Below are 26,230 nucleotides of genomic sequence, written 5' to 3'. Positions count from 1 at the left end.
TTGATTAGGTGCTAATTGCAGTTCATTCCTCAAACTCGCATAAACCAACACATTACTTCATTTTCTTTCTTGGAATGTAGTATTGAGTGTCTTGCAATTTTAGTACGTGAATTGGGCACATTCGTAGACAGCGCATCATAATTCATCCTTGAAAGGAATAGCAACAGTGATGCATATATGCCTACTAGCGATTGGGGAGCAGACAATACTTACACTAAAAAGAGCGAAAAAAAAACAGACGGTAATTCTACACGCAAATTTTCGCAGAAATATAAACGATAAGCACGTTATGTGAGCGAGATAAAAAAAAAACCTGGTTTCTATGAGTGGTGTTTTTTTTTTCCTCATTTTATGCCTCCCCCCCCCTTTCCCGAAAAACTGGCCAGCGGCATGTACAAATGTAGACAATTTTCTCGAGGGCGCCGCCGAGTTGTTTAGCTGTATCTAAGCTGGCAATCCACTGGCTTGCGCAAATGAGCTGTAAGAGCCATTTTGTGCACACCGTCACGCGCACTTTTAGCCGTTTGCAGAAAGGAGCGAAACACTCATCCCGCGAGAACGGTCTACATAAAACTATCTGTATGTGAAAACTGCTCCATACTGTGCACATAAACTTTGACACGAAGTTTGGCTGTCTTTGTGAATATTTCCCATGTAAAACTAACTAATAGTGGCAAATCGGCATTACTCATGAGGGTAATTAGCGCTAATTTGTGGCGTGGAAGGCAATATTTACCGCAAGTGCGCAGTTGAATATTACTCGTGCGGCTCCCTGAAGCAGGTCACAAGCTACACTAAAAGGCAAATATTCTTTCAAGATGATGATGTTAATAGAGATTACATCATGCCTACACCATATATCTAATCGTCCCAGTACTGCGTGGAGCAGTCTTGCTCACAGATCACACATTATTGCTCAGCAAACGACTGAAAAAAAAGTTTTTATTCTGCCACGTGTCAAAAAAGTTCACCGACGATCGTTGTACTCCGTAACACTAAATTTGAGCCAAGCTGTCTATATAGGTGTTTTCATATTGCATATAGGAGGCAAATCTCGCGATTGAATTCGGTGGCGCAAACGAGAGAGTCATCTTGGCGGTGTGACATGGGAAAGCTATATACTTGCGTGAGCATCTAAGGCAAGAGAACTACTGGTCTTGTTCATTTATTAACCTGGAATCTCGCTGATATCTTGTGCTTTATGACACTCTGACATAGCGTGACCTGTGTGGACATACGGCCCGCTTCTTCATGGGCGAGAGCAGAAGTCTGCTTTCAGTCATGGCACCGGCATCGGATCTCTGAGCGTGAGACGAGTTTGGCCTAGTTGGTGGTTTGACATCTTCACCACACAAAAGAGACGAGGTCAAAGGGCGGTTCGACGTCACGGCTGTCAAACTTGAGAGCACAGTGGATGTTATTTCTTCGCCCTCCTTCAAGAGTTGCACAGCGAAACGTACGAAAAGTGCATCGCTCTAAAAGAAGAAAGTTTGTGAGACGTGTAAAATCTGTACCCGTGTAGTGAATACATTTTATTAAGTGCTTAAACATCTGACTCTACTCTTGATAATGTTCTTGATAAGGCGCAGAAAGCTGTTATGAGATCGCAGCTCGGGTCTTGCACAGCGCCATCGTTGTCCCAAGTTCCACGCCAGTGCTTGGGACTTGCTGGCTAATCAGACTAAGGCAGGCTTGATGTCGGGAAAACAATCGCGTTGATACGACCTATAGAGCGTTTTAAAACAGCGAAAGAACATCCAGTCGTCGCACAATGCGAATAGCGTACCGAGTGGGTCGTCCAATGCTCCAACCCTTTACAAAAGGTTGTAACTGTGGCGCATACCCACTTCAACGATCATTCTTCATCGTCGTCAGCCACTGCATGAACAATTGGCACAAAATTCCTTGCATGTGTTTAGCGGATACCACGCTTCTCAGAAAAATGACGAAAAATAGCATAGTGAATGCCAATCTACTACCCAAATATTTTTGTTATTAAGGCCGTATGGGTATCAAGCAAGTATGCTTTCAGCAGTTACCAAATAAATGTTTATAAAAGGCTCACAGCTTTCACTGTGACGGTGCTGCGCAGGCCTGGCGTTTTTTTTCTCTCCAAAAATACCAAAAAAAGCGTGGGCAAAGAAATAGATGAAACTAGTAACAAAATTTTTACTTCAAATTGTTCAAGAGAAGCACAAAAAAAAAGCAAATTACTTTCAAGAGTAAAAATTGGTGTTAAAAGTAATGGAGGTGACGGCGGTGAAAATCGTAAAATTTTGTCTTGCAGGTACAAAGAAAGAAAACAAAAGAAACGTTGCATTTCATACAGTGAACTGTGTACATTCCTTTGCCACCTTTGTTTCTGTTTCTAATGGTATTTTTAATTGTACCAAATTCATAATTTCACCTGGTATTTACTACTTATCTACTTTCGGACTTTTCTGCCCTAGTATATTCCACTTACATTGAATGTGAGTCGACAAATCGACATATTTGCACAGCGCGAAATTAACGAGTACAGAAGAGGTAACAAAACACAGGTGCTCACTAGTAGTGAATGGTATTAGCGAGAACGCGTCAAATGTATGCGCAATAGATCAACATAGCAGCAGCACACATAACCCTCAATCACACTACCTATTGCATCACAGCCAGATAAGCAATTTCCTTTTTGGGGGGCAACAGATGGCAGCACCTGTGTTGGGTTGCAAGAATGTCGATGCTGAATCACCAGCTTCAACAAGTTACCGTTCTATCTATCGAAAAATATTTTGCAAAATATTCGTGAGGACATTGAAGGAGGCCCTTGGGTTGGAAACGTCAGGATTTTAAATTTCTATCTTGTCTATAAGCCTTGGTGATTGCGTCAAACCAGATGCAGCAAATTTTCACAACATACAAGTAGTGTAGTGGTGGGATTATGTGTCCGACCTACTTGGTTTTTTTTTTCTTTTCCCGTGGAAGGCTTCTTTGTGTACGCAATATTCTTCCCTCGGCAGATCACGTGGTCATCCTATACGCGTGTTCCTCTTGATTGATATGTGGGGTTTAACGTCCCAAAACCACTATATGATTATGAGAGACGCCGTAGTGGAGGACTCCGGAAATTTTGACCACCTGGGGTTCTTTAACGTGCACCCAAATCTGAGCACACACACGTGTTCGCGTGTTCCTCTTGATGAGAATGTGACCGTACATCTCTTCTAGCATCACCATGATTTTGTCATTGCTTATTACCAGGCTGAAGGACAGACAAATACTTGTGCAAGCGTGGAGGATGCTTAGAGGTTTTATTTGTCTTTGTAATCTTCGCACTTACCGGGCTAAAGGCAGGCAGCCTGACAAAGGCCCCGGTCTCACCGCATTTCGTGAAAGTGCATAAGATTCGACAAGAGCTCAGCAGAAAAAAAAAGCATTTGTTCAGAGAAATGGACATGAAAAAATTTGCTAGTGTACGTATTAAGTTCACACACAAATAAAATAGAATTTAAACAACGATTTTGTAGAATTCGACGCTACTCTCACAGATATACACAACCAAATAAAATTGACAAAAAATTTCTAAAACATAGAAGCACCAAACGCACGTGGATGCAGCAAAATTACAATACAATAGTATTGCCGAAAACAAAATAATGAATGATTTTAAGATTGATCGAGGCACACAACTCCTCTAATCAGTTTTTATGATGTGTGGCGGGGGTTAGTGATAAGTTGTTTGTTAATAATAAGTTGGTCTGTAATAAGTTGTATGTTCAAGGCTCTGCTAGCCTTAGTGTCCAATTGATTTGTAAGGGTAAGAGCACATGATGTATCTGCTACGGAGCACATTATTTTTCATACTTTGTTCTTTTTCTTGGTGACTGCTTTTTTTTCTCGCAAACGTATAGTGCGGTCACTAAGTGTAACTTTCCAAATTTAGCTTATTTTTTTAATTACTTCAGTATTGAAAATCTGGTGTTGGTGTATTTTGGAATCGTTGGCGGATATGGTGGAAAGAATAGTGGATGTAGTGGAAATAATAGTGGATATTGCGGAAGCTTTAATGGTCTTAATAGCTGAAGATGGCGAGAGTAGAAAAAATGGTGGCAGATGATGGTGTTGGTGGTGAGTCAAAGGTGGTGACAGTGGAAAATTCCGGCTGATGGTGGCGATGCAAAAATGTGTTTGGTGGATGGCTTGGTGAACAAGCTAGGTGACGGTGTCGTGATGAAAGCTTCGTGGAGGATGGCGGCATGATAAAAAAAAGCACATGGCAGTATGGGGAATCATTTATTTGTAGTGCTTAACTCTGGAATGCACAGAGAAATATGTTTGCGATCGAAAGAAATCAACGACGGTCAATATATGCTTTCTAGCACGTTTTTTTTATTCATGTGGTGTCAACAACGCTTTCATTTTCGCAGAGCGTTGAATGCGGCCGTCAATGTTTACATTTCGTGCGCATTCTTATACATCAGCTTGACATGTGTGATGTGCTGCTTCGTTGTGATGTTTAGAAGACTAGAGGTGTTGCTGTGAACAGTGACAGTAATTCAATCAGTCAATCAATCAATCAAATAATCAATCAAATAATCAAAGAACTTTATTTTCACCAAAAAAGTGAACATTTGCGGCCAAGAAAGGTGGCAAGGAAAAAAAGCTTCCCAATGACAGCTTGACAAAGCACCAGCCACCCATCGGCAGTGAAACGATGAAATGTATTACATCGCCACACAGTTGTCGAGAAATTAATGAACTCTAGTTCGCGATTGCCCCTTCCAACGATAGACCAGAATACAGCCTCCGCTTGATGTCGCCACGCGAGAAATGCAACTATCGCAATTATTTCACACTCATTTACCTGAGTCGTACTTCAAGTTAACGGTAAAAGTGCGTGCGCCGCTAAATTGCGCAAATTTTCACTTTCGGCATGCGTCGAGACGAGCCCCAGTATAGTGTGACTTTCAACATTCTATTCTACCACCGTAAGTTCCACCAAAGGGTTAGGCCTATCGATCTAGCCCATTAAAGTGCCATCGGCGCTTCTGGGTTTCAGAATACACGATTACGACGAGTACGAATGACAATACAGCACGGCAGTGGCATCAGTTAATGTAAGTGAAGCATTTTTGTTTGTTGTGTTCGGTGTCCACGCAAGAAGCGATGAGCATCGATGCGATGCGGTTCTAGCACTTCCAGCGAACGCACGCTTCCGCTCACCGGTATAGCCGCCGGTTCACTTCTCTCTTGTGCGAGAACACAGACTTGTCAATTCATATGCTTACTTAACCAATATGATGGAATAGTTTTACCGGCGCATGTGCATTCATTTAGGCCAAGCCGTTATGTAGTTGTTGCTAACGATAGAGCTACAGATAAGTGTGCTGGCACGACTGCGCTGTGCGTTGGTTGAAAAACACCACAATACTCAATCGCGTATTTATTGAATGAGCCTAGACGTTTAATAAAGCCTGTGGAGATTTCGCAATTTGGAACGCGCGAGAAACGGATAATAAACTCAGCAGTTACTGATAAAGTGTACCGCCTCCTCAGTCCACATGATTTTTTTTTTTTGCCGGTGTGAATTCGAACAAAAACATAGCGCTGTTTCCATTATTGTAGGGGTAATCGTTACAGGCAGCAGTTTGTGTTTAGTAAATGTGCAGAGTTCAGGAGAGGTGAAGATCCTGTCGGTCTCGAGTACGCGACTGACAAAAATGAAGTTGAATGGTTAATTAGTAAGCTGACTAGTGATTCTACAGCGAAGAATGTAAATGTTGACATGGCATAATGATTAGAGGGCTCGGTGGCTCATGCTAAAGCTTCACGTTCGAATTCTCGTGGTCGCGTATTTTTTTCTTTGCTCTTTTATACAGATGCTTTTTGCATCGCTTTCAATAACATAATTCTTTTTTTTGGGAGCTCGTCCCGGTGGTTCTGACGCTACAGAGCCGTTTTGCGCGCCAGCATCGCCGGCACTCCATCATCCACCATGGGCCACCATACACCATGTGCCACCAATATTTCCAGCACCATAAGCCACCACAATGGTGGATGGTGCAATCCACCATTCCTATGGTGGAAATATTTTCAATAGAGTTGAAGCAACTCAAAGTAATATAATTGATCGACCCTGAACAAGCAATGTTTGATGAAAATTGAAGCAGTTCATAAGTCTTGTACGTTTTCTCTGTATCTTTCAAAACAAAAATAGTAGTATTAAAATTAAGATGACAATCAAGTTTAGTCATCTAAAGGACTTTGTAAGAACCGGCTTTCGTGTATCAGTGGTCACAGCACGAAGTGGTCTGACTATAGCGTTTACATACGAGTCGTTTACATACGAGTCGTTTGCCAGCGGAGATAGCCGCGGTCGCACTGGCGCTCTCACATTTACTCCGGCGTCCCTTCATACTCTTTCATTCAGCAAAAGACGGACAAAACGTTTTCTTTCCTTCCTGGTTGAGAATCAGTCAACGGAAAGTCTTACACGCGGAAGGAACTATGTTATCGCATGTGCCCCAGCTTGTTTAGGCTATATATGCTTCAGCCGCGTTTCTCGCTACAGCACTCGCTATAGCTTTCACTCGCGGGTACAGAATACGACCCGCGTACAATACTTATCGATTTGGTCTTTATACGGAAAATGTACACAGTGTGCAATTATTATTGTCACAAAAAATATTGAAAAATCCATGGAGCGGGCTGGCCTTTTTTTTTTCTGGAAAGCTGCATCGGTTTCTCTGTTCCCACTATCACCGCAATTATTAAAGGTGATATATCCCCTCGACACTTATTTCTTCAAAAACAGGTGTAGAATATTGGCGCTTAGCGTTGAGCTTATCGGGATTTTGAGCTTGTCGGCAACTTATTTCCGCTTCAGCAATGGAAAACTTGCATAATGGAGAGAAGCAGTTCATCATTCAAGATAATCACACACCAAGTGAGAAAAAATGGGTGAACGAATGCATCACAAAGCAGCCTATAGGAGAAAATTCGCAATTGATAGTTTCTCTATATAAAGAGATCGGGAGTGTGTGCCCTAATTATATCAGGTCATGTTGTAAGAAAAATAATTCAAGTGTGGACACTCTCCGTCCACCTGAACAGAGAGCGTCCAGATAATAGGGAGTTTTAGAATACCGTTTGCAAGCACTGCGGGCGTTGCGGGCGCCATTTGAGTTTTAGAATAGCGTTTGCCCTGCTGCGATCTGCAACGCACGATCACAGCGACACCGTATAGCCTCGAAACCAGCGCTTGCGGGTCAAATGCGGGCCGCCATTAGCGCACGCAATTTCGGATTTGTTTTGCGTGCGGTCCGCGAACGCGAACGCCGACTCGCGTTATGACGCATGCGCAGTGGCAGCTACCACACCGCAAGGGTTCGCAGTGCGCTATTCTAACACTCCCTGTTGTTCGCCTTTAGTACACGCGCCGGCCGCAGTATCGTTGAGGGGGGGGGGGGGAGGGGGCACTGCGACATGGGGGCTTAGGACGCGACTAGGTGAACGCTCGTTTTCTTTCTTTTTTTACCCCATTTTTTTTATTTATACCGTGCACGCTAGCATGCACGCAGGCCGCGTTTCTCGCGACCGAAAAACGCCACGTACGGTGAACGCCGCGATTGGCAGCACAGTGCTAATGAAGGAAAAAAAAAGAAGAGAACAGCTTTATACTTCCAACGCTGAGTTCTCAGTAGCGCAGCGCCATCGCGGACGCTATCATATGCGCCGGCCGCAGTTGCATGGGGGACGCTGAAACATGGGTGCCGAGAGGGGGAAAGAGGCAAACATTATCGGGACGCCCCGTCGGGTGGAGTGTCCACACCTAAAACCGTGGTCACGTCAATAACCATTCTTGCATGAAGAAGTAAGCAAAAAAATGATATTTCAGAATAGAATAACACACTCGATTTTGTGTTCTATTAGGCTGTTCTGGGGCTCTTAAAAAGACAGGGTGCGCAAGCACAGGCACAGGGGAGTAGTAAGGACACCGCTAATGCCGCTAATCGAACCATCATACAGCGGCGAAAAAGAAGGTAGACAAAAAAATTGCCGCCATATCCACGAAGTGAATGATGATGAGTGGGCGAAGCTCCGGAGGTAAACCACGAATCCTCCGTACATTTTTCCCACTCGATTTCATTACAACGCCCCCCCCCCCCCCTAGCGTACGTCGCCGCACTAAATCGGACTATTGCCTTCCAACAATGACACGTGCCATATGTGACATCATTCATATCTTATATCATCTCGCATCTTTCATCACCAACTAAAAGTACCGCCGTCTAGTTTATAACATATTGCATCTTTTCATCATCAGCTACAAGTACCGCCATTTAGTTAACACTGCAAGAACTAAACGAGAAGCGGCTACATACAGGGAACGGTACCGCCATCTTGTGAACACTGCAAGAACTAAACGAGAGGTGGCTACATACAGGGGACGCACAGCCCACGCCTTAAGGAGCTTCGCCCCTAAAATACTAATAAAGCAGCGGTGCACTATAGCGGTGCCAAACCTGTATGTAGGAAGTATACGGAGCTGGGCAGCCTCATTTGTTTTTCTGCACTTTTCTTTCTGTCTTCCTCTTTATTTTGCATTTCTTCATTCCTGGCTTTTATTGATTCCTTCTCTTTTTTCTTTCTTTCTGCATTGATATATTTTTTCCTCTTTGTATTTTTCTTTGAGGTTCTGCCTCGGTTACGCCAAGCGCCGACAGGGCGCCTCTTGTAGTCATCGTCAAGGCCGCGAAGAACAAAAAGAAGATGACTTCTTCTTGGCCCGACCGCTCGCTCACATGCTATGCAGATAGCTATGGTATACGTGGTTGTCGCTGCGTTTCGCCAAGGTACGACATCATACTATTGACACCATGCTCGGGCCCTTAAAATTCTCCGAACATTAAAATACTTATCTGCGCATTTTCAGACAGGAGGCGATGCCTATCATTCAGTTGCGTCGGATGGCGTATACGTGAGAGGTAAATGGAATTCACTCTTATGTCCGCGTTTTAGCGTTATGTCGTTTACCGCGAATACCTGCCGATCAGCCGAGCTATCGGTTGCTTTTCATGACCTTTATTTTTCTGTTTATATATTGACTTACTCGAGTAAAATATTAACGAAATGAAGTGCATTAACCAATCTATACATATGTATCTTACTTATCTCTCTTATCTATCTCATTTTTCTATGTAAAATGTTGTAGGTACAAGACTCCACAAGTATATGCTATCTAGCGAGCTGGATCGTCGCCCTCGCCCTTTGCAGTAAAGTCCCAGGGTATTTTTAGTAAAGTACCGCCATTCTTTAAACCGAGCCGCCGCGCCGCGCATCCTCCTCTCCCGCCTCTCGGGCCGCGACGAGCATCGCGCGTGTTAAAAGCACAACATAGCATTCTTGATAGGAAAATGGCACGAACCGGGTTATAGGGCCGGCGCCCACACAGTGACTGTTCGGGAGAGGATATAGATTACATCTGGACACTTGGGAGAGGAGGGTTGGACACTTTGGAGAGGATACGGAGGAGAGTGTCGCTACTTTCTCTATATTAAGGGGCTTTACTTTGCAGGACACCGCAGCGTCATCTCGCCATTGATAAAAAAAAATGCGCTAAAGTTTCGAAGCTCTGAGGACTGCTGAACGGTGTATGATGTGTATAGAATGGCTTGCCGCTAACACTACAGAAAACGTACACTTTGTGGCGTAGTGGTTAGCGCCATGCGCTCAGAATCGAGAAGTTTCTGGATCCATTGCGCGTGACAGATGCTTGCCTTCGGATTTTTTTCTTTGCAATTTCTTAGTATATATTTTTCATCATCACTTCTGTAAAAGAAGTGCGTAAGCGGAGCCGTGGTGGACCCCAGCATTAAACACTTTTGTGTTAAAAAAAACACACTTGTCGCATAACATAACCGGACCTGTGTTGCATCACCGACAGACACACAATCGGTGGAAGCTTTGTGCTGAACTTTTACCTTTCCTACTATTACTGCACCAAGAACAAATGCGCACATGTCCAGCCTCTTCGTAACGCTAGAGTGGTGTCCGCCACGTAATTTTCCTGATAGAACTGATCAGCTGGTGCACATTTTATGCAGAACTGTGTGTCGTCTTCGTGCGCTTACCGTATACTCGTAATGACGTTGCACCGACTGGCTAGGACCTAGCTCTGATGAACAAAAGCGTATATGTACCTTGCTCTTGATTTCCCCCCCCCCCCCCTAAGGTACTCGGTTGTTAACCCACAAGTCTCGGGATCGAATCCAGGCTTGGTTGTTAACCCACAGGTCTCGGGATCGAATCCAGGCGTTGGTGGCTGCATTTTTCATGGAGGCGAAAATGCTGTAGGCCTGTGTGCTCAGATTTCGGCGCACGTCAAAGAACAAGTGGTCTGAATTTCCGGAGCCCTCCACTATGGTGTCTATAATAATGATATGGTGGTTTTGGGACGTTAAACCCCACATAATATAGGTCTTGATTTCCGTGTTAAGTTCCGAGCAGAAGCTGGCCGCACGTCATTTTAATCGACCTACAGATTGGCCTCTTCAGCTCATCACCTGTGTGCTATCGAGCTGAAAGGAAATGTGGCTATACAAAGAAAAAAGAATTGATTGATTTGTGGGGTTTAACGTCCCCAAACCACCATATGATTATGAGAGACGCCGTAGTGGAGGGCTCCGGAAATTTTGACCACCTGGGGTTCTTTAACGTGCACCCAAATCTGAGCACACGGGCCTACAGCATTTCCGCCTCCATCGGAAATGCAGCCACCGCAGCCGGGATTCAGTACCGCGACCTGCGGGTCAGCAGCCGAGTACCTTAGCCACTAGACCACCGCGGCGGGGCGACAACAGCGTTCTAAGGAGTGCTGCAATATCTCTTAGAATAATACTCTACAGTTAGAAAAACTTACAAAAAGATTCGGAGTTGATATTTCTTTTGGTTTTAAGAATTAGCACTTACTCGTTCGCGGCATGCTACGATGATGTCTAGGATGAGCACTGCTCGTTGCTCGACCAAGCATGTCAGGAATAGACTCGCGAGCTGGCTATTACAGGACATTTCTTTCTCCTCGTTGGCGTGCCTTCTTTCAAATACTTAAATGATGGCTTGCAAGAATCTCTACTACCCCATGTCTGCCACGCAGAATACGCAACCAAGGGTCAGCCGGGTTCACCCACCATGTTGTATAACGACGATCAAGTCATCAGCTCATTGAGCGAACATGCCATATTCAATTACACACGCGTACCGAAGAGAGCCTTGAGCAAAGAATAACTCGTGGCGTATAGGGCGGGAAGAAAATTGCGCAGCCGTCCGCGCTTAATATACGCGGGGTTTGGTTTCACGCCGACCTTTTAAGTCTTTGCAAGAAAGCAGCTAATGAGGCGAGAGCAATCGGGGAGGCAGCCAGCCAAAAGAGGGGAGAGGGCCCGCGAAAGAAAAGCGGAACCTCAGGGCGCGCCTAATTACGAACCGATGCTGCTTGTGCACCCAGTGAGAAGAGCCCCCGTTGAAAGAGCAATCACCCGGCGAGTGGCCGACCGCGGTTAAATGAATCTGTTTGCGATGCGTTACGCTTTCTTTCAACCTGCGAATTGATTTGCTTTAGTGCTTCGACTTGGAAAAGTATACTGCACTCTTCCGCCACTTTGAGCAAGGCTGATGAAATGAGGAAAGAAAGTGCGATACAACCAGGAAACCGTTTGGTCACCATCTTTCGTCGTCGGTGTTTCCTGGTCTGCCCTGATCCCGCACTATGACTGTATACCGATATGGTGGTGAAGTAGAACATATCGCAATGCCTCGGTGATAAGTTGTATTCGTTTGGCAACAGAGTTTGTGTATAGTTATACAACGGTTGTTGTCTGCAGGAATCGGACGGCCAAAAGACGAACAACGGCATCCACTACCGGCTGCAGCTGCTGTATGCCAACGGTGAGTCGCGTGGCCAACACCTAATTCCCCTTTTTACGAGCCTGCGGGATTACCGGAATGGGCGCTCCGACAGTGCGCCTCCAGATGTGGCCACGCTTGGCACCCACAGTGACGTCACATGCTTTGCTGCGGCAACGCTGATCCAATCAGCGCGGCGACACTCCCATGGGGGGCTTCGGGAAGGATTTTTTTTATTCTCGCACTCGGCATGCAAACAACGACCAAAGCAGAACCACATTTGGCTGCGAAAGTACAATCCGTGCCGCCGGGCAGCGCTGCATGCAACTGCACAGTGAACCAGAGTGTCGACCCAATGGCCCGTGGGTGTTCGCCGGCGCTATGGTTACGAGCGCCAGCAAAAGAGTCGGAGCCAACACAACAGGAACGCTGGCGGTATGGGTATCGTGCTGCAGACTCAGCCGCGCTGCCGTTGAAATGGAGCCCCCTCTACCGTTGTCTTTTCGAGAATACGTGGACACTGCAGGCGACAATACAGCATCTCTGCAATATGGATACTATAGACTCCAACGCTTGCGAGAGATAGCGAGACTGTAATCGATGTTCGGTTTATGTGTGATTCTGTTGCGTTTGTCTGCCTTGAAACTCAGTAGCACTAATATTAGAATGTTACTACGTGGTACTTCTCAACGTCCTCGTAAGCGTGTTTATGTTGCTCTCATTATTATAATAATCATTTAGTTCAGATTTTAGTTCAATTACCTAGTCAGTTTTCTGTTAGTTCTCAATAATATTGTCTGTAAACTTGAAAAATGAGCTCTTAAAATTTTACGCTTTTCTTTGCATTATTATGAGGATCTATGCTTCTCAAGCTGAACTGATATACCTAAATAAAGGGGTGTGTACAATGTATACGCAATATACCAAGCCCAACTGTTGGCACAACAACGCTCGCGAACACTTAAAATATATCGCTAGTTGTGTAATTTATTAATATATCCATAATTCGTTCCACCATTGCTTTGCGTCTTCTGGCGCAAACATGGGTGGTAACAAATGTAACGAGTTTAAGAAATAATAAGCAGCATTATGCAGAATTAAACGTAAAGAGAATAAAATAAGGGAAAGGCAGGTTAAGCCGCCGCTTTAATGCTCGTCACTGAGGGGAGGGATGAAAAAATCAGGGAAGGAAAGTGGAGGAAAAAAAAACAGAAACTGAGAGGAAAGTCTGATATATATATAGCTCTTCACCCAACCTTCTGTCTTCCGAATCGGCGTGGAAGAGTGCTCGTGCATGGTTACGGGCCCTGCGGCAGCTATGAAACGATAGACCACGTTCTGCCCTCTCTACAGCGCGCAATTGAGTGCAGCTATAGCTGCTGTGTCAGCCCGCCTTGATGACAGACCCCTCCCAGAACAGGCAGTGCTCGAAAAATAAACGTATCGTCTCACAGTGGTGCATGGGATTGGCCGTATGCAAATATTGTCACTCGGTGAAAGTATATATTGTTTCATGCGAGTCTAGCGATATAGGCGAGCAATAAAGAAACCACTGCTAACGCCGGAGGGGCGTTGTTATCAAACGCTGGCGCGCACACAGTGGCGCAGAAGCGATTTGGCGCTGAGCGATCCCGTCTGTTGCTGGCGCAGGTGTCCGGCAGGAGCAAGACCTCTACGTTCGGCTCATCGATTCTGTCACCAAGCAAGTGAGTTGATGTCGCCGCTTTTGCTGCCGGGCGCTGCCTCTAAGCCGGCCACCGATCAACGGGGCTCATCCGTTCGCTTTTCTCCGGCCCTGATTGGCTTTTCTTTTGATGGCGTCGCCTTGCTCTTTCCGATGCTGGGTCGCTTCTTCGGCTGCTCAATAAAATGAACGCTTAATCTATAAATTTTTCTGTTGAGGTCACTATGCGCGATGGTGAGATGCAAACTGCCGAGTGGATGTCTCAGTATTGCAGTTCGGCGACCCCATTAGTCTGCACCTTTTTGTCTGCAACAAAAATTTTGCGACACGTTTATAAATACTTCATGATTTGCGGCTCGACATTATAACTCGCTGCTTTTATTTTCCTACGCAGAAGACGGCACTTTCTGTAAGTGTACTTTTCGCGAAACGCAGATTATCGCATTACGCACATTCGCTGTCACCTTTAACATAAATCACAAGAAGTAGCCGATGTAATGCCATCTCACGCACTCTGCACGTTACGTGGCACACATGCGACGGGCCAGATACGTGCTCCTTCTGGGGATTGTTTGGCTATACGGGATAACGTTACAGATGCTATAAGGTTTGGTGAAATACCTTGTTTTCTTAATTCACGATCTGCTGCGGTATTCGTGCTTGCCATATGCTCCAGATTCTCTCCTTTGCGTATGGATGTACAGACATTGCCAACCTTCCAGTCTAGCGCAATTCGTCCAGTCGTACACAAATAATGTGAGTTATCCAAGTTCGGCCGCACCCTGCTGTGCCTCAAAGCAGAATGCAGCCGCACTTCGAGCTCGAACACTGGCTTATGACAGTGAGCAAAAGGCATGGCCAAACGGCCGTTATGTAGCAAATTATTTAATTTTCATGACAGCCGTTAAACAACTGTAGCTACCGTATGACGTCATTGCACAAGGAAGTCCTTCTCGGAGACAGCGCAAGGATGATTTGTAACTTTTTTCCTCTGGGAAAAGAGTGTTGGCGCTTATAGGCCAGGGCTTTACGCCTGCCACGAGACCACATTGACGGCATCGAAGATTCTTTACCGTACCTGAGCAGAGCCCATTTGTATATGCTGCACAGTCGACAGTCATGTATACGTGCTCAGCGGTGTAACCATGTGGTGGCACATCGGGCCCATCTGTTTGTTTGATTCATTGATATGAGGAGTTTAACGTTCCAAAATCACCACATGATCATGGAAGCAGCCGTATAGTGGAGGGCTCTGGAAATTTCGACCATGTCGCGTTCTTTAACGTTCGCCCAAATCTGAGCACATGGGTCTATAGCACTTTCGCCTTCATCGAAAATGCAGCCGCCGCAGCCGCGACTGGATCCCGCGACCTGCGAGTCAGCACAGCCGAGTGCCTTAGTCATTAGACCACCATGGTGGGGTGGGCCCGTCTGTTTTTCACCGTATATGAAGCACAAAGTGACACTAACCCGGCCGGATCCCAAACTGCCTATGAAACATGTATGTGTGCCCCTTGACGACCGCGACACGAGCGGGGAAGTTGCTGCTGCTCCTGGAAAATCTGCGCAAACAGAGAAGAGCGTTGCTGTATCTTTTATATCTATATATTTTAGGGCCAATTAAGTGCTCAATTGCACAAGATGAGACTTTGGTGGTACGATGATGAACACGTTGTACGAAGAGCGCGTCCTTGTTCAAGGGTCGCAGAAAGCGTAGCACGAGAGACTTGGCCATGAAGGCTCGTGCACTTTCGCTTCGCCCCAACGAAACGCGACGAAAAGAATCGGCCTCGCATTGAAGTTTTTCCTTCTTTTTTCGAGACGCAGCTTGGCGGCCAAAAAGTTGTCACGCGGAGGGCCCATCGCGAGGCAGGCGCCATCAGCGCAGAAGCTCGCGCCCGCCAACTCAATTTGGGGTCCGTCCGGCCGCCGGAGGGAGGGGAGGCCACCGGTGGCCAATCTATGGGAGGCGGTCTCCCAGGGGACGGAGCTGCTAGGCCTAAGGCGCTCCCGCCCACCACCCGCAACGGTCCTTCTGCACGCTACGCCGGGAGGACACGCAGCAATCGATGCACAGGCGCTCGACTAAGCACCCGATGCTAGAACAGGGGCTGTGGTGCACCCAGTCGTATATATAGGCTCCGTCTTTCCCCTGCGCGTCCAAAAGCCGAACCTTCTGGAAAGCTACAGGGAAGAGACTTATTTCGCTACACGCAGCAGCCAGCATTTCTGCAGTCGAATACATAGCTGTTATCCGCGTCCAAATGTGACAGTGCAACGTGCCTGTATGTCGACGAAGAATTTCAAGTTTTTCCTTTTCTTCTCTCATGCCCACTTACATATACTCGGTAAGACTAATAGTAAAACGTTGTTGCAGTGACTGGTACAGAGCCAAGGCTGCATGTCAGTCACAGTTGTACCTTTTCGCTGGGATAGTTGCAGCAATACAAGTAACGCTCAAAGCGAAACGGCGAGTGTACAAAGGCCAAATCATTGGCTATGCGTGACTCATCAATCGCTGGTGAATGTATAGGCCATTGTTTGCTTCGAGCAAGCATGCAGATTATACATTTATTCGCTATGACATTCCAGAAGGTCCCGATACGCAAGGCGCGTCTTTTTCGCCGAGTAATTTTTGTTAACTGGTGAAGACGATCACGATGCATTTGGTAATGGGCAAGCTGGTATTTCAGTTCAACGAAAACGACGGCCGGAAAGAGGCGCCTTCCTACATAGTATAGTGTTGACCTTATCCTGGAAACTAAACACGACCGCGGAAAATGTACATATCAACATAAATATAATCAGACGAGTAAAAACTTCCCCGTTCATAGAACGGGGCCAAAGGAACAAACAAATTTCGAGATGTTTTTTTTTTCGTCAAAGAAAAGGCCAAACATCAAGAGCTTAGAAAATGTACTGTTAACTGTGAGTGCACCCTGAAAAAAAAAGTAACTTTCTGTGTACTCAGAGAGCTCATTTCGGTTCCTACTGTACCCTGGTCATTAGCGTAGGCAGAAATGACGCACAAGCGGCCATTTTAGAAATTTTTTGTATTTGACTTAATTAGAACTAGCCCGACTGCTCATATAAGTCATCAGAATTAGTAGTGCATTCTGACGTCAAGCTATAGAGTCAATGTCGGTGGTGGATCATGGGGAAATCGACTTTCATCTCGAAATAAAATATGTTACAAGCATTTTCTGAGCTTCGCCCTTCCTCAGAGCTGCCAATAGGCAATTTGTACGGCAGAGTGAACTCACCTTCAAAAATTTGTCTCAGTACACATTCAAGAAGTGCCCTACATAACTGGTCATATATGTATTACACATATGTATATATTACGGTGAAATAGAGCTGTAAAACACAGGAAACATGTGGCTATTCAGATAGGTTGGTGAAGAGCTGACTTGTTAAACATTTTCTCTAGCGAGAGTCCCTGTTCGAGCATTTCTTCAAATGTGTCGTCAAGAATATCAGAAATGATACAATATGCTCAACTGATAGTTCTATACTCTTTGAAAGAAAGGCCACAACGACTTCCGATTTCATGCACCGTGAAATCGGGAGCATGTGCTCTTTCTATAGCGACCGTAGTACATTGCCTCCCTCCCTACGATGGTGACAGACAGCTCAACAGAGTGAGTACAGGAAATGGCGACAAGATTGACAGAGAAAGACAAAGGCATGCCTACAAATATGCAAATCGCGCCTGATCAGAGCACGGCTGTAGTCGAATGTGGCACGACGCAAACAAATTCGAGCCTATAGAGAACGGGGCGAGCCGAGAGGACTGTGAAGAGGGGGGCCGTGCCGATGGGGTGCTCAGGCCTAAGTTGAAAAACTTGTACGCCGCTTGTGGACGTTTTCTTCGCGCCGGCGTTATTGCGTCGCGAAAGCGCCGCCGCCGCTGCAAGTGAGGGCGCTGCACTTTGCCGCGCATTCAAGAGAACAGCGGATCATTTTATTTGCCGCTGCGCAACGCATCGTCAATAGGCACTCTCGCCGGCTACGCTACAGTCTGAAGCGTGAAAGCATTGACTCACAGCCAAGGCGAGGGATGGAAGAGACGAAGATTTCTGAATGCCACGGGAAGGGCACGAGGATATCCTTCTGCTAGGCAACACAAATGTCTTTCATGTCGTGCAAATATATTTTCTCTCAATGTGTCATATACATACTCATATACATACTTGTGTCATATACATACTCATTCTATGGCGCGCGATTCGGGCCTTTCAGTTTGTAGTTGCTTAAACCAATACATGATAATACGAACCGTTGGAACTGTTCTATTAACAGCAAGGCAGCGGCGTAGCCACGGGCTTCCATACTGGGCCCGTGCCCCAGTCCCCCTTTTTTTACATGGTATACAGAGCAAAATATGCCCAATTCAAATAGGTGCTCCCCACCTCTCAAAAAAACTTATTGCGGCACCCCTGCACCAAGGCGCAATGATTACGAACGAAAACTCAGAGGAGAGACAGCAAATACAACAGAAAAAAAAAACACTCCAGCTAATGAACGAGGTCATGCGATTTTGAAGAGCAGCAAGAAACGACAATGTATGAGATGTTAATAGATAGGAGAAAAAAAAAAAGACTGCTCATCCGGCTACAGTAATTGACGCTTCCGAGCATAATATACGTAGAAAAAAAAAGGTATATTGTTGCGACAGTGGGTAACTAAACGTTGGGTACAACTGTGTCATATACCTAATGCAAAACACGACCGGGTTTTGATTGATCATTAAGTCAAAACAGGGCCCCAATTTTCCAAGGTCCCATTTCACTTTGGTTCTATAGTTGACCGTGAAGTATTCAGAAAAAAAAAATAGGGTCGTGTAGTGTACATGCGCTCGAAAAGAAAAGTTGATGCCCGATACGAGTGTTCGTTTGGGAGTAGAGATGATTAGTTTCTTTGACGAGAATTGAGCGTGAGTTGGAGATGGTTCATTTCACTGCTGCCATTGATCTCACCACGATACAAGGGAGTCTGCAATTAAGATACTTGCACGAGTGGTGGTTTTGTTGACGAGCAGAGATGACACCTGGGATGCGCGTATTTAAAAAATAGAAAAAAGTATATTTTTTTTGCGAAGAGCGCGGCCTGTGGGCATTTCTGAGGCGGAGACGTGTGTACACTGGCAGTGTAAAGTGTTTGCCAGAACGTTACTCTATTCTAGGCTCCGCTCAGCCGAATTCTTAATGAGGCCGGAAAGAACAAGTTGCGCAGCGCCACTGCGCGGCGGTCTCGTTACCCGAGCGGTCATCAGATATGCGGCCACGCGCCGGGGAGAGAGCCCCGGGAGGTCAGGGTGGGTGCCGACCGAAAAAAAGACAATCCTCGAGTGCATCAAGCGAATGAGATAAGCCCCGGAGGTGGGATCCCCGACAGATGGAGTCCCATCTGCTAGACTCGAGTGGCCTCCCCCCCCATGTTTGTGCCCCGTGTTGTGCGTTTGCGTAACAGATGGGCGCGCCTCGCCGCAGGCCATCGTGTACGAGGGACAGGACAAGAACCCCGAGATGTGCCGGGTGCTGCTGACGCACGAGGTGATGTGCAGGTGAGTGCGGCGCAGCGCGGCGCGAGAACGTGCACGCGCGCATCTCGGCCCTTTTTTTGTCTCCTGGCGCAGTCGCTGCTGCGACAAGAAGAGCTGCGGAAACCGCAACGAGACGCCTTCGGACCCGGTCATCATCGACAGGTGAGTGTCCACCATCTGTCGCCGCGAGAGGAGCATCCCCAATCACAAAGGCCATATGGCTCCCGGCACGTGTGTGCGCTCATTAAAGCGCCCGCCGGGGGGAACCAGCGCGTCCTCCCCATTACACCGTTCGTTAGCGGGATTGCGGGGAGTAACGACGGCCCCGGCTTTTGTGGCCACCTTGCGCCGGCGGCCTCCATATGTCACCCCGCTCCCCGACGCGTGCCGCCGCCGGGCCCGCTCGGCAGCGTTGTCCTCCTCTTTTTCTTTTTTCCCCGTTCAAGCGTGCTCTGGCTGCTGAAAGCTATTCTGCGGGCACCTGCGACTCCTCCAAACACTTGCTAGAAAATTCTTTTTTTTTTTCAGTTGCTGTCAAGTAGGAGAGATTGGCATCATTTGGCAAGCTTATGACAAATTGAAAATTATTTTGTAATTCGCAGTTTATACCACATTGTCTTCCTTTTCGTTTATCGTTTCATATTTGATATACTCGGTCAACAAAATAGCAGCGAATTTAAGCGTTTTAGCCATTACACGAATGCAGGCTGTTTACGCTGAAAGTTGTAAATAAATAAATAAATAAATAAATAAATAAATAAATAAATAAATAAATAAATAAATAAAAGAAGGTGAGGAAAGAAAGACAGAAGTGGAAATATTGTGTTTGTCCTTATTGCAGTGCAAAGTGTGATGCAAAACATGGGCAAAGAAAAGTTGCGGCTTTGCCGCAAAGGCGAAGCATTGAGATACAAGCGAGTATGCATACGGATGACGTACGAAGTATATACGACTCAGAGGTTCAGTAGAGGTCAACATGAGCTTTCTACGTCAGCTGGTGTGCGGCGGCGGGCCAGACGCTACACGCCGCTTGTCAAGGAAGGTCATGACGAACGACCACTTTACGCGTAAGATGGCTTGTATCTAACGTAACACAAGCAGCGGTCCTCCTCCTGTCAGTGTATCACATTCAACGCCACGAAACAGCGTGTGCGAAAAGAGAAGCAGATCGCGCTTCTATATCACCGGTTTCCCTTCGCTATGACCCCGCTGACAAGCCATGCCTATAACGCACATAGTTGTTGAACGCTGAAGCAGTACAAAGATGTGTGTTTTGTTAAAGGGTATACCGGTAAATAGCTTGCGTTTTGTGTGCGAGAGGATGTACCCACTTACGGCTTAATTGTCTACGTGGAGCGATTGGTGGTGGGTGCTTTGAATCCATGGAGGCTCGCACCGGCAAAAGTTTCCTGACTATTTTTCTTTAATTATTATGAATGTCACTCTAAAAAATTTGTGCTGTATTATGCACGAATGCGACAAGTAGTTATTGGGGCAGTATCTTACGAGGAAAAACTTTCTGCCGCTTAGAGGGCGTATTGAACTTTGCGCACGGAAGCAAGTGTATACACGTGTCGCGCAAAAACAATGTCCCGCAGAAAACAGCTGTTTAGAGCCATCATTGCGACACCTTCTTTTTCTTAATCTGAAGCCGCCTACCCTCCTGACGACTGCGATGGTATATTTAGTTTCCTTTGGACCTTTATGGTTTTTGGTCATGACTAAACGTGGCGAAATGGCGCACGTTTTAACGATTTAAAAAAAAAATTCCCTTGGGCTTTTGCGAAGAGTATATAGGCTTTAAAAGTTGACGTATACAGTAGATGACGAAAATGTTGCTATCAACCAGATTCGTTGTCGCAAAAGCTGAGGAAGTTTACATTTTTACCCATTCGGCGACCTCCTTTTCGCAATGTAGTGGTCGGGCTAAATAGACGATATTTACGCTGTTGTGACACTTTCCTAGTGAAGGGCTCCGGAAATTTTGACCCCCTGGGGTTCTTGAACGTGCACCCAAATCTGAGCACACGGGCCTACAACGTTTCCGCCTCCATCGGAAATGCAGCCGCCGCAGCCGCGATTCGATCCCGTGACCTGCGGGTCGGCAGCCGAGTAACTTAGCCACTAGACCTCCGCGGCGGGGCAGGCTCATTGGTAAACACACACATACAACACGAGCTAGAGAGCGCATAAGGTGGTTAAGTTAAACAGCCCTCAGTAGCACGTTCGTCGGTTTCTGATGTGCATATCACTTTTTGGCTTTTCGATATTGCTAATCACGAATGGGGCGGGCAGGACCGAATTCCACTGTCAATAGATGATGATATGTGGGGTTTAAGGTCCCAAAACCAGCATATGATAATGAGAGATTCCGTAATAGAGGGCTTCGGAAATTTAGACCACCTGGGGTTCTTTAACGTGCACCCAAATCTGAGCACACGCGCCTACGACATTCCCGCCTCCATCGGAAATGAAGCCGCCGCCGCCGGGATGCATGCGATCCCGCGACCTGCGGGTCAGCAGTCGAGTATCTTAGCAGACCACCGCGGCGGGGCCCACTGTCAATAGCTCTCGCAGCATAAATGATTCGCTCGCTCGTGTGGGATGTCACAAGATCCATGCACACCCGGTTTTCTGTACACCTGTATTCTTCCATTGCCCCTTGCCTTTCACTACGCATTCCATCTTGACTATCCCAAATAGGGACAAGTGTCCTCTGCCGTCTAGGACATGGGATTTCTTTCACAAACACGTGTGCTTGCCGCTTCAGGACGATGCTGTATTTGACAACTGTGTTGATGAGGAAACAGTTGAATGTGTCTTAGTGTCTCTTAAGGCGAGCTAAAGGATGAGCGAATATGTCATGAGGGAACCGTGACGGGTGGACGACGGCTTGACAAGTAATGAAAAGGACAGACAGAATTTCGAGCTCTTCACTGCTCTTGCAGAAAAACAACCGTCACGCAAATGAAGTTTGCTCCTACTGCGTACTATCTTTGTGGCATCTTGAGTGATCGAGTGGCCGGCTGCGGTCTGCATAATGCGCAGCTGCCACCTCGCGGCAGTGGCTAGGCTCCACATATGTTTGCCATGTAGCAGATAAGCGTGTAGCTATAGCATGTGGCGTAAGCATGCGTAGTCTCATCCAGGCGTTGACCAGGACTTTATTGTTCTAATTTAGGGCGAGAAATGGCGAAGAACTCGCCCGATCGACCACTCTGTACAGACCAACAAGTGTGATTCTTCCGACTGTACATGATGCGGTCTACGAGGTTTTGCTTGCCTGGAATATTTTTTTATCTGTTCATTTTTTGTGTGTGCCGCTGTTCCAAAGGAAGTACGAGATGTAATTACCGCGTGACCGTGCTATTCCTGCTCGACGTCATGCGCAGCTCTAGTTCTTTCCTGTCGCTCGCCTCACGCGTGGTCTTCGTGTCGGTTTTCGCGTGTGGCGCCACTTTTGTCGGTTTCCCAGAACATCGGCGGATGTGAAACCACCGTGGCGCCTCCTTTATGCTTGGCGAGACATCGAAGCGCCGGTGCCGTCTAATATTTCTGTCTGTACATCTTCCTCTTTGCGGCTCTGTTGCGTCGTGCTGTCGCGCAATGGGCCGCCTACCGGGCATTGGATATCTCGCCTCCGGTGCAGGTTCTTTTGCTCTTTTTGTTTCTTTTTTATCTTGGTCGGCACCGTATACACCTGAGATCGTCTACACCTGAGACCGGATGCACCGTTCCTCCGTCGCACAACACAATGCCTTGCCGCAGACGTCGTTACTCCGACCGAATGAAAGGTGCCGCTGCCATGGCGATATAACTCACTCACCTCTCTGTGTAAAAGAGAAAGCTAGTGTAATGTCTTTAAGCCTATTGCCAGCAAATATTGCTAAATTATTTATAGCCATTTATACTTCACCTCATTATGTAGTTGTCCACATCACACCGTTTAGTTTTTTTCATTATAACACCGTTTATCACTTATCAAAATGGTGACCTCTGATGTTTTGTCACTCAAGAGGTACACGTAATTAAAGTAGACAGACCAAGTACTGTTTCAAAATATTAGCTTCGCTAATATCGCTGTAATCGACTTCATGTGAAATTAGCAGCGCCATCTAGTAGGCGCCGTAGCACTCGATGACGCCATCTTGGTTATGTGAGCCAGAGCCAGTGGCGTGACCTGCCATAGAGCCAATGGGGACGAAAAGTAGACGCATTGATAGCTCCGTCTGGATCGCGGTGGCAGTTGTACTAATAATAAAAAATACTATACTATATAATAAAAAAATACTCTGCGTCATGGCTGTCCCCCGCTCGTTGGAGCAGCTCCCTGTCTCAATTTACCTCGTTTCCATATAGTACAATGCAGTAAACCACTTAATAGAAGCTCTCAAGTATCTTGCACACTTACTTTAGTAAGTGAGTGATGCCACATACAGGCCGAGAGAAACAACGCTGATCACACAAACTTGCGGCAATAAATTGCTTTTTTGCAAGTCAACTGACGTTTACATGAAGTATAGGTCACGTATTAACATTTTAGTATGTGCAGCAGTGAACAATATGCGTGCATCAGAGTTCATGTGCAAACGAGGTACGTACTACGCATAGCTCCAATGCAGATGCCCGGAGCACAGAAGCTGTCCAGCGCTAGCTGATATATCCATCGCACTTTACGAAACGTTCGCTGCAGTAAGTAAAGGTATACTGATAACGTTCCAGCACTTCTGTAGCTGAAGATGTGGTAACACCTCGTTGACAGCACTCGACAAAATTTCTGTAAGTAATATCAACGTATCCGCGTGCCTTTCACGAGCAGTGGGGCACGACTGTTTGCACGACTGTGTATAAGCCGACAACCTTATAGACCACCGCGGCAGGAGAAATCGCGTTAGGGCTGGTCCACGCTGGCGGCTAGCATGCCTCGACGTTTCACCAGCCGTGCGCTGCTGTTTGCCTGGCGCACGTCTGCCGTTCGAAAAATGGGTCCTGGACCCATTTTTGTGCCGCTTGCCCTAGAGTGGTTTGGCCAATCAGCGACGGAGGAGCGACATGGCTGAGCCGCGTCGTCTGCTTTCGCTTCTCCGCATTGTCTGCCGCGGGAAACTTTGAGCTGCTTGCTTCTTGCTCCGTGGTTTTTCACAATATTTTGTACGTGTTGTTTCCCAGATTACATACCCGCAGTGAATAGTGAATTTTCGCCTCTCCAGTAAAAAAAAAAACGACAGCAATTCAAAATGGCGTCCCCAAAGCAGGTGTTTCGACAAGTGGCTCCAGTTATCCAGAGTTAGCAACAACAAACAAACGTGTAATGTATGCCCTCCGAGAGTTGGGAAGGCTTTCTTAGGCCTAGAACATCAATTATTTGAGCATGGTTCTCAAAAACGGTGCCAAATCGATTCGAGTACTGTGTTGTCGAAGCTAAAGGACATGAGTCTAAAGCAAATGGTAGCATCAGTTCGGAACTTTCGAGCTACAAAGCGTTCGGCGGCCGCTTGATAGATTCGAGGCGGTCAACAACCGCATTCGGAAGGGCAGCCATGTTTGTTGGAGGAGCTTGCCGTGCAATTCGAACAGCTCTCCTGCGGGCGGTGCCGGCCGCCGCTCTATGGCACTGCGTCGTCCGGGAAGACTTGCCGGTAGCGTCAACCGGCCCTTAAGAATACGCGTGAAGCTTGCTTGAGTCAGCGCAATGGAAGCATGCGATGCATTCGCGAGTATAAACGAAGCCACTGGTCTCTAAGTTCTCTAATGTGACACGCTGGAACTGGCCGTGCAATGCAGAGAAAAGGTGAAATGCGGACCTCGTGTAGGGTTGATGAATGAGGCCATTAAATCAACCAGTAAGTAAACGTAAGCAATGCTTCTTGTTTCGACACAATGAAATGTAGAGGAGAAAGCCTGCGTCACTCGAAAAAGGCGAAGGCTTCAAATGACTCATCTGAAGGGTGCGTCGAAAAGCCGGCGAGTGGTGAAAAAGTGACATGACTGACCGAGCAACTCGAGGCGTGCAAGCTACAGCGTTAACACCGTATTTGAGGTGGTGGCGCGACTAAAGAATTAAAAAGAAACCTGCATACGCGTGATATGAAGTGCACGCTAAATTAAATGGCTTTCGCCTTTTAGCCGTCTTATTCGATTGCATAAGGGATACTGCGAGTTTTTATCATCACTCGCCAAATCGCATAGATATGAATTATTTAATGTTTCTCTTGCGATGAATATTTAACTCGGCGTACTAGAAAAGTATGAATTCGACGCATATAGTGGTCACGTTACGTCCAATGTAACGCGAAGATGCCCTGCTGGGTTGTCGAGCTCACTCGGTTTGACCCCAACTGCGGTAGCCGAATTTCAGTGTGGAACAGGCTTGTGCACTTAAAGGGCGTGTAAAATAACCCCAGATACTCCAAAACAGTCCAGAGGCCGTGCCTTACGATTAGCCTGTGGTGTTTGGCAAGTCCAGAGTTTGATCTACATCGCCGCGGCAGAGCTTTCCTCCGCTTTTTCTGCAAGCAAAAAGCAGAGGACAATGAATGATAATCTGACGAGTATCATTATGGAGTGTGCAGTGGAAGTTGGAGGCAGGGTAGTTAGAGAGGACACTGGCAAGCTTTCCCAGGAAACGAAGATCCTGATTAAGAAGCGTCAAATCATGAAAGTGTCAAGTACAACAGACAAAATAGAACTTGCGAGCTTTCGAAGTTGATTAATAGACGTAAGGTATGCGATGTAAGAAGGTATAACACGGAGAGAATTGAACACGCTCTGAAAAACGGAGGAAGCGTCAAAGCAGTGAAGAGGAAACTTGGGATAGGCAAAAGTCGGATGTATGCACTAAGGGACAAAGAAGGCAAAATAACTACCAATATGGATAGGATAGTTAAAATAGCAGAGGAGTTTTAGAGAGATCTGTACAATAGCCGAGACAACCACGACCTTATACTATAAGAACTAGCAGTAACCCAGATGACACCCCACCAGTAATGATAGAAGAAGTCAGAAAAGCTTTGGAGAGCATGCAAAGAGGCAAAGCTGCTGGTGAGGATCAGGTAACCTCAGATCTGCTGAAAGATGGAGGACAGATTGTGTTAGAAAAACTAGCCACCCTGTTTACG

At 46.5% G+C, this 26,230-nt stretch overlaps 1 protein-coding gene across 2 annotated transcripts in view; it reads left to right on the top strand.

Moving 5' to 3' along the window:
- kn (EBF transcription factor knot) overlaps positions 1-26,230 on the top strand; it is a 134,456-nt gene that overhangs the window by 45,461 nt on the left and 62,765 nt on the right. For both annotated transcript variants that reach the window (XM_037426596.2, XM_075881147.1), the window contains exons 4-7: positions 11,862-11,925; positions 13,534-13,589; positions 19,060-19,133; positions 19,206-19,274. In XM_037426596.2, the coding sequence (XP_037282493.2) occupies positions 11,862-11,925; positions 13,534-13,589; positions 19,060-19,133; positions 19,206-19,274 (263 nt within the window). The remainder of the gene's footprint in view (positions 1-11,861; positions 11,926-13,533; positions 13,590-19,059; positions 19,134-19,205; positions 19,275-26,230) is intronic.

Source organism: Rhipicephalus microplus, chromosome X, assembly GCF_043290135.1.
Source record: "Rhipicephalus microplus isolate Deutch F79 chromosome X, USDA_Rmic, whole genome shotgun sequence".
Classification (NCBI taxonomy): domain Eukaryota; kingdom Metazoa; phylum Arthropoda; class Arachnida; order Ixodida; family Ixodidae; genus Rhipicephalus; species Rhipicephalus microplus.
Note: the sequence above shows the minus strand (reverse complement) of the source record. Positions and strands in the feature narration are given on the sequence as shown.